The sequence below is a fragment of the Semicossyphus pulcher genome, unplaced genomic scaffold, assembly GCF_022749685.1.
Source record: "Semicossyphus pulcher isolate SPU_LCO1_2020_fin unplaced genomic scaffold, fSemPul1.0.p SCAF_8, whole genome shotgun sequence".
Lineage (NCBI taxonomy): Eukaryota > Metazoa > Chordata > Actinopteri > Labriformes > Labridae > Semicossyphus > Semicossyphus pulcher.
Window position 1 is genome coordinate 21378325 of NW_027211759.1, and position 17961 is coordinate 21396285.

Sequence of the window (17961 nt, forward strand, 5' to 3'; positions counted from 1 at the left end):
GTGTTGAGCAGCTGGACAGATGAGTCACCATGGAGGGATTTCATAGGCTGGAGGGGACAAAGAGGTCATCCAACTAAACACTCCACTGTCAACTTTTTGTCTGACTTTTCAATTTATTCCAGCATTATTTATGTCCAGAGTGAGCTGCAACTTTACTATGGGAAAACACAAGAGGAGATAGTGCAGCACTAAGCCTGAATCCATTCCCAGGATCAGAAATATTTGTTTACAATTTTCCCTCGGTTTCATACCGCTCAATTCCTCCAGGAGTTTTGCATCAATGATCATTAACTACAGGTAAACAAAAACGCACATTACTCGATGAAATCCATTAGGAATTATTATACAAACTAATGAGACAGGGGAGACCACACTTCTGCTAATGGAAAAACATTACCACTTCCAACAACACAAATAAAATGTATGAAATGTTTACAGCAGAGACACACGGAGGCACACAAGAGGCCACAACAACCATTGACTATTTACTTGTGGTCAATCGGTACAGTGGGAAAGATGAAGAAAAGGGAAGAAAACATGATCACATAAAAGAGAACAAGGAAGGAGTAAAGAGGTACTTAACATTGGAGAAGTGGAGAAAGCACAAAGAACAAACAGACAATACACCCACGGGGTGGAACAAGAGAAGGAAGAGTCAAATACATATGTCGTCAAACAGAACAGCTTGACACGCAGGTGGACAAGGATAGATATATGATGTGATATATGATATATGAGGATTTTTTGTGTTTGGATTCAGAGCGTGAGTTGTTAATTCATATAGCTGCAACCCAAATGGATGCTGTCAATGATTCGGCCGGTTAAAATAAGTAGTAATGATCAATCGTTCAAAAAATATGTGTTTATATAAACTAAGAAAATTGCCAACTCCCTGGTTTCAGCTTCTCATTTGTGACCATCAAATATAGTGAGAGATTTAAATGTTTCATGATGAGTCAGTAATGTTCCTCAATATATGAATACATCTACTCATTCAGCACAACATAAAGCTCCGTAAAAAAACATAAGAGACCACTCTACATTTTCCATAAACAGCATCTCTCTCTCTCTCCACATGTCATGGCCAGCCCAATCCAGATGTGAACCCCATTGCAAACCTCCTGAATGTGATCAAGAGGAAGATGGATGGTCACAAGCCATCCTACAAAGCCGAGCTGCTTGATTTTTGCTCCAAGAGTGGCCTAACATCACCCAGCAGCAATGTGAATATAATTAAAAATCAGGGCTATTTCTGAACTCTTACTAAGTTAAGACATTAGTATTCTGTAGTTTCAAAATTAAAATAAACCTGTTTTTCCTTGCATTATTTGAGGTCTGACATCCTCATCAAACATCTTTTTGTTATCAAGTTGTCAAATAAAAAATAGTAAATAAACAAAAGGAATAACGAATATGAATATTTAATTAGTGAGAAATGTTGTATCCAAAGGTTAATTTGACCCAAACCTATAAATAGTACAACCTGAGAAAACCTTGTTTTGCAGTGGTCTCTTAATTATTTCCAGAGCTGTAGGTGTTCTACACTTAATGCACAATGTTGTTAGATCATATGCACACTAATCTTGAAATATAGAAAACAATATTTCTCTGTGCGCAGCACAAATCATGAGTGTATTTTGACATCATTATAAAAGTTTTTAACTGGTAAACCTCAAAGTCCCAAAGAAGCAGGTTTGGCTGACACTACAAAGGAAAAAAACAATGTAACGTTCACTGCCCGTTGGTTTATTCAATATGATTACTATTCAGTTATGTTGTTGTTGTCGTCTTGCTGTGTTTCCCAAGTTGACCAAACTTTAACCTCACATTTTTGTTTTTTAAGACTCAACCTAACATAAATAAGCTAGTAATTAGCAATTTAACAGAATACGTGACGTTAGCACAACCTTTGACTGAGTTTTGCACAGATTTTAGTGTTAAAGAGGGTAAATTAGTCAACTCCTATTTAACATAGACATAGATAAAATAACTTGACAATGAAGTCAATAAAACTTAGTTAAAGCAAGTTCGTCTTCCATATTCGTCGGACCTTAGCTTACCGTATCTAAGTTTAACCACACAGTAAAGGAGAAAAGTTTTGTTTTCGAGTTCATCGTTAGCCTGTCATCACCCTGCAGGTGCAGCGCAATGTGTCTACTCGCGTGCACTTGTTGCATCCTTAAACAAAGTTCAAAAACATTTAAATTATTGCATAAATTAAAACAAGTCGTGGAAAAACAACTTACCCCTGATTTAGTAGTTAAACTTCATACGAAGGACAACAGAGTGGCTCATCCTCCAGTCCTCGTTGTCAAAAGTCCGGTGATGTGATGCCATGCCGGAAATAGAAATAATACGGTTTCCGGCTCATCAACTTCAAATTAAAGGCTTTAATCGAGAACATTATTGCAACTTTGCATTGCAGGGGAATTGTTGATGGAGATTTATAAGCTCACATTTTGCTTAAATGCCATATAAAAATAATTAACAGAAATAGACACTGAAATCTTAGAGGAATGGGAAGAATAGAGGAACAATTCAGGAGTGAGTTCCCTACCTCTGATGATAAAAAGATGGAGAGCCGGTGTAAACACATGGTTTAAGAAGATGAATAGCTCGTTGGCAACAGTAATCTAATCCAAATAATGACAGTGATATATATTTTATATTCCAGGTAACTAAGATGGCAGCCGACAGATTTGGCCTCTCGATTATATTTTGGATATCTAACCAATAACGAGATTAGAATTCAACACCGTTGTAGACTAAATCAGGTATTATCTGTGCTATCAATTATAGACACCTCATGTTACACACATTAAAGCACAACATCTGAAAGGTTGCCACAATATGTGACACTAAAAATACATGTTACAGCATGCTTCCACTTTAAAGAGGAGTAAGTATCACAAGCAGAACATTGTAATTGCTTTGTGATAAACTTTTCAACACATTATCTTTAAGGGGTTTCTTCCCTGAACAAAAGGAACGATCTATGTTTAATAACTGACCATAACAAGATTGACAAATAGCTTACTCAGATTTGAACTGAAAAGTGATAAATGTGTTGACCAAAACATCTTTTTGATAAATGCTTGATGATTAACAAAATAAGCTATCAAATTTAAATAAATAAAAATCTAAGAAAACATACGGTGAGTGCTGCCCCAAATGTTTCATTTGTATCTTTCTGTGCCAAATATTCCCTAAACTATTGAATCATGTTTCTAGGTTGACATGTGGATTTGCCAACATGTGCAAAAGTCAAATAAATATTTAAATCGCAGCTCTGAAACAAAACTTTTGAAAGAAAAAAACTTTTGAAAAGGAATAACAAAACAGAAAACTACAACAGCTGTTTTTAGCTTTGTTCTGATTAGATAATACATTTTTCTAAAACCATGCCAAGATGCTGTAATATAAAATTTATGAATGCAATATTAGCAGGCCAGGAAACAGGTTTATATCCTAGTCCCACAGCATTTCTTGTCTTCCTCTCGAACAACAGGTAATCCTCGCTGCCTGCTGTTGTTCATAGTTTTTTAACACATGACCTTGAAACAGTGTGAGTGGGTAATGAAGAATTTGATTCAGTACATCTACTGAGCATAGCAAAACAATGAGTCAGAGGCCGAACAGTCCTCACCTTTCACACTGTGTGAAATAGCTTTTTAAAAAAATCTATATTTTGTCAGATTGGTTTATGGCAGAAATGTTGATAAATTTCATGGTGGTTTTAGGTGATAAAAATAATACTCTGGTATGTACTAAGAGCTCATAGTGACAGTGACAGAGCTCAGGCAGGTCATTTAAATAAACACAAAAACAATGACTTGAGGAGTATTAATGTAGCAAACAGATTTACCACTTCCTGTGATGTAGAGTCAAATCCAAAAGCTGTAAATATGAAGGCCTAAATGTAATTAACTTTATATACCATTATGTAATGTATGTCTGCATTTTGGTTGTAAAGTTGTCAACATAAAAAGAGTTATGCAAACTAAATATCTTGCAGTGAGAGGAATGTACCTCCAGGCAGGATCCTGTGGTAAAACGTGTACTGCACAAACAGCGTCTCCTGGGCCTGTCTCAACTCATACTGCAGGCATTTCCAGGTACAGCAGATGATAGGAAAAGTCACCTGTCTCAAGTCAAAACAAGAAGAAGGCTTCCTACGATAATTAAATATAATTTATATTCCCTTTCAGTCATAGTTATGTTGGTGTGGTTTTTTTCCCCTGTAATTTATTCACACCCATCTTGTTATCGGCTGTTACAACATGAAGGTACAGCTCTGCTGCATGCCAATGGATTATTAAACGAACCTCGTGTCTCTGATAGCTTTGATGGAGTCTTTTGGGGAATGTTACAACAACCTGCCTGACATGATCATGAATTAAATTTGCCATATCTGGAGTTTGTTTAGGTGGCATTCACAGCATGTGTTGACAGTTTTCTGCTGTTCAGTCTGACAGACATGTACGCGGTTTGCTTTCCCTTGTGTAAGCATGCATATTTGTGATATAGAGGAACTTATTTTCTTTTACACTCTATTATCCTTTAGATTTGCCTTAATAACATTACAATCCCTTTGTCATTTACAAATCTCGGATCCCATCGCCTATAGTCTGACTATGATATAGCCTCTGGGGACAAAGGTGAACATGTCAGGCGTGTAGCTATCCAGCAGTTAGCATTTTGGCTTCAGGTCAAGACTTCCTTTTGTGCTGTATTGTTTACAAAAAAAAATACGTTTTTCTAGTGATTTACTTTAATTAACGGGTCTTTGCTGAAATTTCAACTTCATGATGCAGATTTGTAAAAAGTAAAAATGAAGCTTTGTCAGGTCTGTCTTCAAGAGGAGAAGAAAACTACTTTTAAAATGCTTGTTTGTTGAACGCAGGTCGGATCGATCATTTCTGATGCATTCAGGAAGTTGGGAAATCTGAACGCTGAACGGCTTTCTTGACACAGCGTCAAGGGAATTTATCTCCAGTTGAATTTCAGATCTAGAACAGATTGTTAGCTGAACTTGCTGCAGTTGTTTGTTTATAGAGATTAATAAGAAGCTAAATCGTTGTCAGAGCTCGCTGATGGGAGCCGGGATGTCATTACGGCGCATTATGTTCCGCCTGCTTTTGCTCTCCACACTGACTGTTTTTCCTGCACACCCCACAGCCTGCTGATACGTGATTGGTCAATATTACTCGGACTACAAGTGTAGTTCAAACGAAAACCAGAACACTTGACATCCCTAAAATCCGCGTCCCTGCCTACAGATTCTACTTTTCTATGTAGAATCTGTAAATAGAGATTAGTCTTTTATAATAATCTCTAAGTAAAGGGTGTGTTTATGACGTAGTGCCACTGCTGTGCTACAACTGTCTTTTTAATTAGATTTTAGGTTGAAAAAGACCATCTGCACTGACCCTGGCTTTTTTTTCATCTTTTATGCTTACAGACAAGATTTCACCTTTCCAGAACCAAGACAAAGTGTACAACAGCAAACAAATAGCAAGAAACCAAAAACAGACCCCCCACTGTAACTCTCTATTTTTATAAGATAAAATAGAGTTACAGTTACTGAATATAGCAAATGAAATCGTCAAACTTTAAAATTTGATGTTCACGCTTTTCTCACAGTATGTACCATCCCAAAGCCAAAAATAAAACCCCGGCTCTTCTTCTGTGCCCCATCATCTGGTAATAACTGGGCAGAGGAAGAAAGCTCCCACAGGCCAGATTAGGTCCCCAGTCCTGACCAGCTGTGACAATGATCCCTTTCACAGGAGTTACAAGACTATTCAGAGAGTAGGTGGACACTATCCCACTTTCCTACCATAAAAAGGCCTCTCCTTTCATTCTCTCCTTCTCCATCTGTGACTTGAGGCGTAATAGCACCAGTGAGACGGGAGTGTGGCGGAAAAAAAAACACACCTGATGGGGACCGAGGGGAGCCGAGCAATCCCACAAATGAAGCAGCCTTGTGAGAAGATGATCCAAAGTGATGGAAAGAGTTGCTAGAAGATACACTGAGATGTTACATAAGAGCTGTCTCATGCTTGAGCGGATATGTACCCTTACATGTATACGCACATCTTACATTCCTAAGTCCGATGAGTACACGTCTTAATCCCGTGGTGGGGAGTATTAGCGGTGCTTTCAGGGTCTAATGACTGTCTGCTCTTTGTTACCTGGACTCTTTTACCCACATCCTGTTTCTGATGACTTAAGTGAAGCGCGGATGACATAACATGTGTGTCTTGGCGTGTGCGCTCACGTCAGGTGCTCGTACAAAATATGCCTGGGCAAGTTCTGAAATGTCAACGTGCTGGTTTTAGAAAATGAATGCTACCTTAATATTACATGCCCTTAAGAACTACAAAGGAAGTAGATGTGGCTGCCTCTCACCCAAGTGTGTCTCCTGACAAAATGCAGTTTGAGATTGTCCACTATAGTGCAATGAAACGGAAGTTTCCAATAGCTCTTGGAAAATAAATGGATATTTCACAGATTGAACATATAAACTCCAAATGATCTTGATTTGTCCCACTGCATCATCATGAAACATTTTCTCTTGTAGTAGCAGGGTGCAGGCCCAAAGCTTGCATGCTTAATGCTCTATTGTAGATCACACTACATTTAATGTAAATTCTGCACAAGCTGTTGACAAACAGGAGTGAGTTTTAGGCTACAAGGGGAGATGTGGTTACTCAAGGTGGTCGAATCAATGGGTTGAATTAGATGCTAGATTTACAGATAGTGCCCTCATGTGGCTAACTAAGGCTATTTCACTATGAATATCAAGACAGTTGAAGTCTGTTGTCCAGTGAACTGTTACGTTTTATTAACATACAGCTAAGTTTCAATAAAGGAGAGAAATTGATTTAATTTTCTTTTAATTAGGTAAAACAAAAGGTAGCATCAAAGTTATAAAAACTCAATATTTCAGCCTGAAACATCCAAACGTGACAGAGGTCCCTTTAATAATCATCCAGGTAAAACAACCATCAGAACAGTGGAAACTCAGAGGGATTCCCGTAGTAAATAAAGTTCTCCAACTACACTGTTACTCATGTAAAGTCATGAGTTTACTGCATGTTTGCTTGGGAATTCATTAATACCTTCTGGATTTTCATTCAAACCAAACAAACAAACAAAAAGGATCTTATTCCAACAACCTCCAAGCGTGATGTGAGTGAACCCTTGATGGCCTCCATGCTGCCACTCTTCAAAGGATACTGAACAGTCAGGCTTAACCTAATCACTGGCCAGGCAGCCAAAACATCTACCCACTCTGGTGTCAGTCTGGCTGTGAGCTCCCTCTGCAGGGCTGGAGTGTGTGGTGCGGGTGATGTTTCTGCAGAGCTGCCCTGGCTGTGTGGGGACGACTTATCGCTGGCCTATCCAGGAGTTTGGACCTCTGAAGATGTTTGCTGCCAGTCTGCATATTGGACCGGTCCATCTCTGCACTGTATGTCAGAGAACATATCTTGAGTACAACCCTGTATGAACATTGCTTAACTCAAACTGTTAAACAGCTCAAAAATTATTATATTTTTCACATTCTTTATCAGTGCCATACCGTGAACCCATGAGCCCTTCACCCAAAGCAGTTGCCGGAGGTGGGCGATGTTTGTGTGCAGGCAGAGGCAACAGTGGCACATCCTTCAGGTCTGCGTCTCCAGCTGTTGAAAGTGTTCCAGAGGAGCGCCCTACTCTGCTTAAATTTGGTGAATGTTCTGAATTGGTCTGGCTGAGTCGAAGTCTGCGTGAACGGATCCCTGGTGGCTTCCGATTACCAGCAGCTGCTGTGGCACAGAAAGGGGGAGAAGGGGACAGTGCTTCGTCCGGGGACAGGGACAGCCGAGCCACGTCAGGTGATAAGGCTCCTTTGTGACGCAAGTCTGAAAACATAACAAAACCATTACAAATTGTTTAGTAACGGCCAAAACAGCTCGATGTTATTATGAAAAGATGATTAATATTATTTTCTAATTTTCTAAATGTTGTTGTAAAATAGTATATTTATTCAGTGAGTCACCTGGGGAAAGAGACTGGAAAGAGGAATCTGTAGAGACAGTATCTTGGCTGTAATGATGTGTTTCCTCCGTATGTTCTTCATCACTGCTGTCACTCCTTGTACCGTAAAAGCCTTCTTCTTCTTCAACATCTTTTCCTTCTTCATCATCACTATAGTGAATTGCCAGGACCTGTGGTAGCCTTTCTGTCTTTATAGCCTGGAGACGCCTGAAAAACATTGTAGAAACTTTAGTCAGGAACAAATTAAAAGGCTGTAAAGAGATTGCTTCCTGCATTTAAAGGCCCAATCCTTGATAGGTATACCACCCCAAAATGCAACCTCATCAATAATGCTCAAATTGCATCCATGTAGCTTAGTGTACATTTTATCACATAGTGTGATTCCAGCTTAAGAAATAGTGCCTCTTAATAGTTATTACCTGCTGTGCTGCTCCCTCCAAGCTCTCAGCTCAGAAAACACATCAACACGTTCTCTAACATCAGGCTCCTCGAGGTCGTACGTGTGTTCTGGTATGTGGATGGGAGGGTCACGAGGGGTGAAGGTGGACCTGGTGGGTGCTGTCTATGAGAAGAAATGGAAAATGAGTGCGAGGGGTAGGACAGGAAGCGTGGAAACTTAAAGCTCCTGTGAGGAACTTTCAGTTTGTGTTGATTTTGGCGCCCCCTGTGGACAAAGCCGTACCTCTTATGTCTTTGATGATTTTGTCCTGTACATGCTTAAGTTGTGTTTTTTAACAAGAAATCTCATCCTGCTTTCTTTAACAGTCATATGTATCACTCACTGTAATGTTTCCCCTGGAAAATGTAAACAAAGGCAGCGTGCAGTTAATCGCTTTGTCTGTCACCTACCCCCCGCTAGCAGTTTCAGGCACTAAAATAACTATATAGAAATAATAAATCTTGTCGCTGATGGTCTGGTTTGTTTTTGTAGCTCATATAGATTCATCAGAATTAATTTCAGCCGTTTTCATAACCAGTGAAAAACTCACTCACAGGAGCTTTGACAGAATGGAGCTAAATTCATCAACTATGGATATACAGTAGTTAGTTCAGACCAAGTAATTTGATTGGATGAGACATTCCAGGAGTACTGATATAGAGTACAACAGCACTGGGGCTTTTAACTATATGTATCATTCCGCCTCAGCAAACAGTCTTTGTATACATGAATCAATCAAACATGCCATCAAAGCAATATAGCAAATTTAGACTAATGGTTAGAGACAAAAAAGAACAGGAGGGGAAGTTTAGAGGAACACAGCAGCAGTACGTACATGTTGTTGGAAGTCCCTCTGTACGATACTGTATGACTCCTGCTAATAATTAACTCTTCTGTTGATACAGACACAACATTAAAGGAAGCTGCTGGTGACAGCAATAAAGGCCTCTCAAAGGCCAGAAAGCTTTCTGTTCCCCTCAGATGACACTAACTGCTCGACTGCACGTGAATCAGTGTGAAAGAAAAAGGTACTGGTATTGGATTGGTGTAGATTAATTTGATATTTATTTAACTGAGATCCTAGATCTTCTTTTTCCAAGAGCTAGATGTTTTCTCAACAAATTTCAGGAATTTTGTTCTTCTGTCATCACACACAACCTACCCTTAATTTTTCTCGCCTTGCTCGAATAGCCTGGACCGGGTTTCCACAGAACAGGATCTTGCCAGCTCCTTGAAAAATCAACAGACACAGAGAGGGTATTAATTTACTCAAACTGCTTTCTGACACAAAAGGTCCGCTTGGTGGCACTGTTGAGTAAAGTGCTTTTTATCTTTAGAGGGTGATGCTGATGAGATGGGAAATGTAACTTAATTTAAAAGAAAAATAGAACTAAAACTAAATAAAATACAGAGATGGAAGTTGTTCTCATTAGTAAGTGCCTAACCATGTGTCAGGCTGCTGGTTTCTGCTTCCGCTGTTGCTAGATCTGAATCTGCAGAACCAGGTCTGGATCCAGGAGGGGAGAGAACTCCAAGCGTGGTCGCTGACATGGGTCTGGAGCCTGTGTGGGGTCTGGAGCTTGCTGACGACAGAGGTCGGACACAGGAGAGGCTGGAAGCAGGGCGCCTGGCTGAGCCGGGTCTGCTATAAGCACCTGTACTGTCCGCTGTTTCCTCTACAAAGATAAAAGTGAGTGTCCCATTAAATACACAGCTCTTAGTTACTGGTCAGCATCAAACCACTTACAACAACATATACACACTGTCTTCAGGAGCAGCCTGAGAGGAGTTGAAGTCTCTGATGGAGTTTCGGAGAATGGCCCACTCTTCTCCCATGGTGCTGGTGCAGCTACGCCCCTCCTCCTCCACCTTTAAATCGTCTAGGCAACGCAGCTGAGGGATCAACTCCCTCACTGCAGCTCGATAACTATAGTCTGCCGTCTGGGTAGAGGAAGGAAAGAAGAGGCAGAGTGAATGAGGACAGACAGGTGTTTGATGAGGTCATTAAAAGAGATAAAAAGGGAGTTTATACAGATGGAGGTGGTGTGATAGTTGTTAAAAATGAGACTTAAATATATGCACAGTAGTGTAAGCTGTTAGACCTTTATACTCATACTTAACAAAGGCAATGGAAAATGTGAGTTTCAGGTAAATTGCTAATGCTACTAAAGTCTGTAGCGGGCCTTTGCTTTGGGGTCTGGACTTGGTCTGGAGCACAGGGAGAGAGAGAGTCCAGTGAATCACTGAACTACTTAGCAATCAAATTTCAGCCTGGCACTCCGGCCCTTCAACAAACCACACAGATGCAATGAATGAAAAAGGGAGTGAAGGGCTGGCAGAAAGGAAACGAAAGAGAAAAGAGGAGGAGAATGAGGCCTGGGTGAGAGGAAGTGAACGGATGTGTGTGTGTGTGTGTGTATGTGATGGAAAGCGAGAGAGAGCAAGAAGAGTGATAGTTTGGCATGAGAGCAAACCCAAGAACCCCTCAGTCCCTACAAAGCACAGGCCTAATGCATATTCAGCTCAGCATCTCCCCTCATTGCCCCAGTTTCCTAATTAATGTTCTGCTGGTGGGTGTAAATAAACACATTCACAGCGGCCCAAAAAACTCACAGGACACTGTGTCCTGAATCAGCAAAAGGTGGAGATGCAGGACAAATCCAGCTACGCTCAATGTCACCGAATCAATCCGTGTCGAGCTGCGTTGTGCACCATCCGGATAAAAATGTGCTGGCCGGCTTTCAAAAAGTCCTGTGATATAATAAAAACATTACGTCTGTGTCGTGATGCCTCCACAAAAGAGTGTGTCAGTTGTGTGGTTGTTATGTTTGATAATTTCGATGCCTCCTTGCTCTCCCACTGTGCTATCTGGCGTGTTGAAGCCCCGGATACAGAGCTGAGATTACACAGATACTTTCATGTCTCAGTACATGCTAATTACGTTACGCTCAATATCTGACAAAGCAATGAGGGCTGACAGGCTGCTAGTACAGGCGGAGACACATAACTGAATGATACCTTCACCAGAACCACACGTTGAGTTTTCAAGGTGGACAACATCTACTGAATCTGACACTTTCAGACTATGTTAGTCTGGATAAGGACATGATGTAAATGTCATCATCATCATTTTCCTTGCGTTATGATCAGTGCGTTATCTTGCCTTGACGGTGACACAACTGCTGATCAGTAATAACAAGTACAGCACAGGCATATACTTGACTTTCAAAGCTAATTTTGGCTCCTCCTGACGTCTCCAGTTGCACTCCCTTCGGAAAATGCTTATTTGTCAAATATCTCTGTCCTGCAGAATCACAAAGGACAAGCAAAGAGCCGGACAAGGACAGACGGACAGGTCAAGTGGAGAAAAGCTAGAAATTATCGTTAAAGATATAATCTCGAAGACTTTCATTTAAATAAATGTCTGTTAAGTCACTATCTATTGCCCTATTGCCGAATGCACAATCCCAGGTAGAAATGGTTTGATCAAAGAACGTTGTCAGAATGTTACGTGCAATTATCTGGTAATGTTTTGAGCTGGACGTTTTTATTTGGTTCCCAAAATGTCCCTTTTAATAGCAGGAGAATGTTCTCTGGAAGCATTTTCATAAAGTTGAGTGAGAATGTTCAAAGCACATTTCAGGAACGTTTCATAAATCACGTTCTGATAGTTCAGGCCGAACTAACATCCTGAAAGATCCTCAGAATGTCGCAGTGAGCATGTTCTACCTGAATGTTTTATAAAAGGCGTTCTGACATCCCAGGCCTCAATAACATCTGGAAAATATCTTCAGAATGTTGCGGTTAAAACATTTTGTCTTGAGGCCAGTTCAGATCAATGATTTGCAACGAGACTGGATGCAACTGCCAAAAGAATCCCCTGACATCTGATCGTACACGTTCTAAAACTGGGCCGTTCACATCAAAGCAATGCAACGCAACGCGCACATACGCAACTGACCGTCTCCATAGGAACGACGCACTGATGTACCCCACTACTTCTGCGTTAATACTATAACGTTAGTTAATACTTTAATGTTAGTATTAGGCCTAGGTTACATGAATTAACTGGCTGGATTTCTGTTATCGTTATAAAAAGAAATGGATGACAGTGACATGCTCACAATGTCAGCTGTAACACTGATTAATAACAACGAAGACGGAGAGTTTGGAAAGACAGGATCTGGAGCCGTCTTTGGCTACTGCAGCGCCAGAGACAGGGCGCCTACGCCAATTTATGCTGTTTCCTGATTGGCTGAAGTGAAATAGCTACATCATTCCTTTCTAAAACTGCATTTGGAGATTTGACAAGTTAAATCTTTTGCAACTCCAGGCAATGGCTTCAGACGCTCTGCAACTAACCAGTTCACACCGCTGCAATTTTCTCTGCAACATTCTAAAACTGTTTTGTTGCGTTGCCAATCATTGATCTGAACTGAGCTTTAGTTTTAACGTTACAAGAACATTATTTGAAATGAAAACAAAAAACATCCCTAAAACGTTCTCTGAATATTAGATTAAAATGTTTTCTTTCAAGCGTAATTAGAACTTGTAGGTAATGTTAGCCGATATTATGGGAACGTTCCCTGGTAGCTGGGAGGTTGATTGAGCCTGTGGCCCACTGATGAAAGCCTTTGCATTTGCAGTATATAGTATTATTATGGACTGGGTGTCTGTTGCGACGGTCGCAGAAAAAATCACAAGCGGTGCACAGTTAGTGACGCGTGTTGCATCAGCCAGCAGTGGTTGGTCTGCCAGAGAGGGTAGGCGGAGCTAAGCGGCTGATTTTCAGTAATCTACTATGGCTGAGCAAACATAGAAAAGATCGATGAATACAGATAGAACTAAATAAGTGAAAATCCAAAGAAAAAGACACAAATTTGATGCTCAGATCAAGGCAAACTGTCTAAAAAGGGAAGCAACTGTCAGTGAGGGAAATCAAGAGTTACAACCAGAGCCAACCGTGGACGTCTGGTTATCTGGGACTTATGCGCCCGCAATTGCCGTTTATCGACATAGGTGCCGCCAAATAGAACGAAACTGAGAACTCAGAGATTATAACTTCAAACTTGAACTACATTATCTATCTGAAGTGTCCTCTCTTTATGCAGGTGATGACAAATATATCATAGTTTGATGGCAGAAAATTACCGTACCTGGATGGCAGTTGGGTTTGGACGCACACACACAGGGTTTCCCTCCAGGGTGAGTGTCCTTAAACTGTCACACAGCCCCAGATATTGAACCTGGACTAGGTCATCCACATCATTCCCTTCCAGATCTATAAGCTGCAGGCTCTCCAGCATGCCAACAGGACTCAGGTCCGACACATTGTTGTAGGCGACGTACAACTCCTGAAACAGAGACGGGATCAACATGCAGCATCGGAGAGATTGGTAGACGGCAAGAAAGAGGCAGACACTGATTAAACACAGACAGAGTCAATAACAGAGAAGTGCCGTGGGTAAAGAAAGGAAACATGTTAGACACACAGGGAATTCAGCAAGACAAATATGGTGTCCTCCTAGAGACTGGGATCAAAATCTATTATATCATTAGAATCTAGATTTGTAGCATGTGTAAGAAAATAAGCTGAAGTACTGTTAGTGTTAGAAATTGTGTCACCAGTGCAATACAAACCAAAGGAAATAATGTTCAAGTTTAAATGTTATATAATAATATATATGATAAAGTAAGAAAAGAATATCACTTGTGCAGCACTCTTACAAGAACCATCTGCAACCTTAAACTCTACCTTGAGGGTTGAGAGAGTAGAAATACCATCTAGGTCTTGTAGGGAGCAGCGAGACATCCACAGCACCTGCAGGTGGGAGAGGGTGGTTCCCAGGTCTCTAAGGAAACAAAATAGCACAAACTTCATTGTGAGACAGGGAGGGGAGTTACACAACACCGTGAATCATGGGAAAGGCTATCCAGTCCCTTGGCTATAGTGAAGCTAGAAGCTCTTTTCTCTTCCTCAATGTGCGGGCCTCTCCTCTGCCGCCCACTTGTCTCTGCAGCACACCCCTGATCTGACCCTTACAGCAGAGTCTCAGGCAGTGTATCTACAACCCCGTAACACCCTCTTCAATAGAGCTCCCACAGCACCGAGCAGGAAATGCTATCAGAGGCAGCGCACGTCCGGCTGGCTCTGCTCTTCTACTCTCAGGGTGGAGCAGACAGCATCCTATCTTTCTGTTTGTACTGTCTTATGCCTCAGCAGTCAGTCGGGAAACAATTCCTTTTATAACGACATTTTACAATGTGTGTTTGTGCATTTCATCCTGGAGGTTTGCTTTTATTCGATGCGATTTTGATGACACAGATCAAATCCAGGATATTTCCTGTCTTCTTTCAGGGAATTTCAAATGGAAAAAATCTCAATCTAAAACTTTTGCACAAATCTGATATTCCAGAAACTCCCCTACCTCGGATCATGAGACAGGTGGGTGAACCTGTTTCCCACGTGTTTCTATCTCTAAGACTGCCCTGAACACCACATCCGCTAGGTTACAAGCAGTAACATGTAGATTCAATACAAAAACACTGTTCTACAAGTCCCTGTTGGAAAAACCTTGACAGAAGCAGAGCAGAGCACAACACCTGCAATGCAAACATACAACGCTTTTCATCAGGTGCACATGCCCATGACTTCTGACCTGCTATTCTGCTTCAAAGCTCTGTCTTTTTATGGCTTCCAGTGACTCTCATTTAAGGGTGTCTCCTTGCACATGTGACCAGTGTGAAGCATGACAGAAATCCCCATGGGTTCACTGCTTCTCGAGGTCAAATTACAGTTCTCTTTATGGAAAGATCATCTTGCTTTGTTTATAAACAGAAGCTAAATATAAAACGGGTGTGCCACAGTGTGAAAAGAAGCAGGTTTTTCTTAACAGTGCATTTTAATGTTGTTGTCTTATCGTTTCGGGAAATGGAGCTTCTTGAGAATCTAAAGTATTCCATGAGGTAATGTGAAAATAATATGAGTGTGACTGCGTGTGTTCCCCTGGGAACAGGTTTAAACCAGAGAAAAAACAAGAAGATGCCATTTGTGTTATGTAACTTCGCGCTTACCTTACTGACATGATCACACTGTTGTTCATTTTCAGCTGCACCAGCTTGGGCAAGTAGGCACCTACAAGATGATCAGATAAACAAAGAAATTTCCATTATGCTCATGTGTCAGTGGGGTGATTATTTATTTGGGTTTAAACTAGCCCTATGGTGTAAGTCCAAATACACCTCATCATGTATTCAACTTCAGTAAGCTAAAAGGAAGAGTACCTGCAGTGGCGCCTGAGTCACACATGTACAGACAATGCTCTGTCATGCCTGCACGCGTTGTGCAATCTAGCATTTCTGAGGACAAAGGTGAGTATAATGAATACTGTATGTTCCTCAACAATCATCAGCTCAGTCATCTTGTGCCGTGGTTGGCACACCTGACAGACACTTTAGTACTGATACGATCTGTGCGTCACAGTGCGTCTTTATTTGTCTCTGTGTTATAAATTCTTGTTTGTAATAGCGTATGAAGCATCAGCTATGACTCATCGTTTAATACAGTGTCAAAACTAGCAGTATTTCAGTTTTATAGATCTGGACACGAATGTAATTGAAATTATTGAATGTGTGGCCTTTGTACCTGTGCACTATGATTTGAAATAGTGAGCCATGATTTAGTGTATATCTTACCAAAGTTACCCATTGTGTTTTCCTGCGTATCTATGCAGATCTCTAGCGAGGTCACGTGCGACAGGTCCCGAGTTCCACACAGCAACTCCTGTGAAGGACGGAAATTAACAGTACACCTGCTTACCTGTTCTGACCCACTGAACTGCATTTGTTTTGATATGGTATTATTATTATTAGTAAATATTTTACCTCGGACATACACCTATGACTGTTTCAGTGTAATATACACTTTTGGGTCCAGTCAGGATGGATACAATAGGTTTAAACCTTGTTTACTTACAGCAAGCCCTTTATGCATACAGACTAAACACATGAGTCAGACAAAGGTGAGCAAAGGGTCTATCAGTGGGATGATCTCTGACTTTATCCTTCGGCACTTCAGCTACATTACCAGCTTCTCTGGAGAGAGGTACAGCTCCACTGCTGTTACAGAGTCCTCACATGGTTTCGTGGTAGGAGTTGGGTTGATGTTGCCTGATCCACTCAGCTCTGTCACTTGGACCCGTGCTGTGCCAGGTCGAACCTGGGGCACAGATCCAAGACAGCAACTCATCTTCCACGACTACCTGCAAAGAACAATATATGTTAACAAGACTGTTGAATGGCTTTCTTTCAAGGGGAGATACTAAAATAACCATTCCATATCAATCACATCTAACACTGGCTATCGATAAATTAGCTAAAAACTACCGGTAGTTGTTTTTGTTTTCGTTAAATGTTAACATAAGCTAACGCGCAAATTAAGTAATATTCCACTCTAAGCTAATTCTGGCGACTAGAACTTCTATTTCAATATTAGATAGTAGCTTTAATTATGATATACATTACCTGTTGAATGAAATTGCAGAAGAAAAAGAAATTATGTACATTTTACAGCCTGAGAGCAGTTTGCGTCCAAGCAAAAGTTTGCTTGACAACCACATACCACTTCCTGGTTACGAACTGAGAGCCCCGTAGCTCCCTGGGATATGTAGTTCACGTGTAACAACCCTTATTTTTCGTCTCCTGAGGGTAACACTTGGGGTAATTGTAATCATGTGTTGTTACTACTACATGAAAGATTAATTTGTAAACCTCTGCTTCTACGATTGTAACCTTAACTCGCCTACACTGGTCTGGTGCTACATTCAAGTAAGCTCTGCCATTAGAAATGTAAATGTTTCCTAAGCTCAAACAAAAAGTTAAAATGAAATGGAAACACGAATTACTTATAACGCCTTAGAAGGAATATCTATATAACTGCTCCTCACATATGTAGGAGTTCATTCGTTTTAATGGCATGAAGAATTTACATTCTATGATTTCACATATACAACAAATGTTTGGCTTTTTTTGCTTATTCGGATTTTGTATCTACAAAAGTCTTGAAATCTGACTGTTGTAGGAAAAAATATATTTAAAAAAAATATATCATCCGTTAGGAGTAAAAACAAACTTGCCCAGGTATGTACTTGTCAGTGAAATTAGGACTTTAGCCCATAAACATTAGGCCATACTAAATCATTTCAGCAAATATATACATTTTAAGTTAATTTAAAAGTGAATTCAAAACATAAAATAAGGATATTTTTAGTACTCCAATAATTTTTCAGACTGTAGTTGGTGGCTAGTTTTCTCAAAAGGGGGGATTATGGTGGGGGAGTTCTGAAATATGTAGACCCCTTTTAAAATCCTGATTCAATATTATTGTTAATATTATTATTGATTCAATATTGTAATACTTATACAGGTCTTCATCACCACATGCAGCAGTTTGCAATAATCCCTTGTCAGTTTATTCAAAT

At 40.4% G+C, this 17961-nt stretch overlaps 2 protein-coding genes across 2 annotated transcripts in view; both read right to left on the minus strand.

Moving 5' to 3' along the window:
• The window catches only part of rassf7a (Ras association domain family member 7a), a 40509-nt gene extending 38208 nt beyond the window's left edge, over nucleotides 1–2301 (minus strand). Inside the window, exon 1 of the mRNA XM_069687228.1 lies at nucleotides 2247–2301. The gene's annotated coding sequence lies outside the window, so the exon portion shown is untranslated. The remainder of the gene's footprint in view (nucleotides 1–2246) is intronic.
• Nucleotides 2302–7303: 5002 nt separating this feature from the next.
• On the minus strand, nucleotides 7304–16730 carry lrrc56 (leucine rich repeat containing 56). Its single transcript, XM_069687190.1, has 12 exons — nucleotides 16569–16730; nucleotides 16178–16265; nucleotides 15557–15617; nucleotides 14238–14334; nucleotides 13639–13836; nucleotides 10246–10423; nucleotides 9928–10158; nucleotides 9645–9712; nucleotides 8463–8605; nucleotides 8045–8250; nucleotides 7586–7907; nucleotides 7304–7472 (listed from the first exon to the last, which is right to left on the minus strand). Exons 1-12 carry the CDS (start codon nucleotides 16728–16730, stop codon nucleotides 7304–7306), a joined length of 1923 nt encoding a protein of 640 aa, XP_069543291.1.
• Between the last annotated feature and the right edge of the window lie 1231 nt (nucleotides 16731–17961).

Bases quoted from the DNA above. Each gene is read 5' to 3' on its own strand.
- lrrc56 (XM_069687190.1), bottom strand. From the start codon at position 16,730: ATGAGTTGCTGTCTTGGATCTGTGCCCCAGGTTCGACCTGGCACAGCA. The intron at 9,713-9,927 runs GTTAGGCACTTA...TGATTTTTCAAG, and splicing joins AACCAGCAGCCTGACACATG to GAGCTGGCAAGATCCTGTTC. The intron at 8,606-9,644 runs GTAGGTTGTGTG...TTCTTCTCATAG, and splicing joins CAAGGCGAGAAAAATTAAGG to ACAGCACCCACCAGGTCCAC.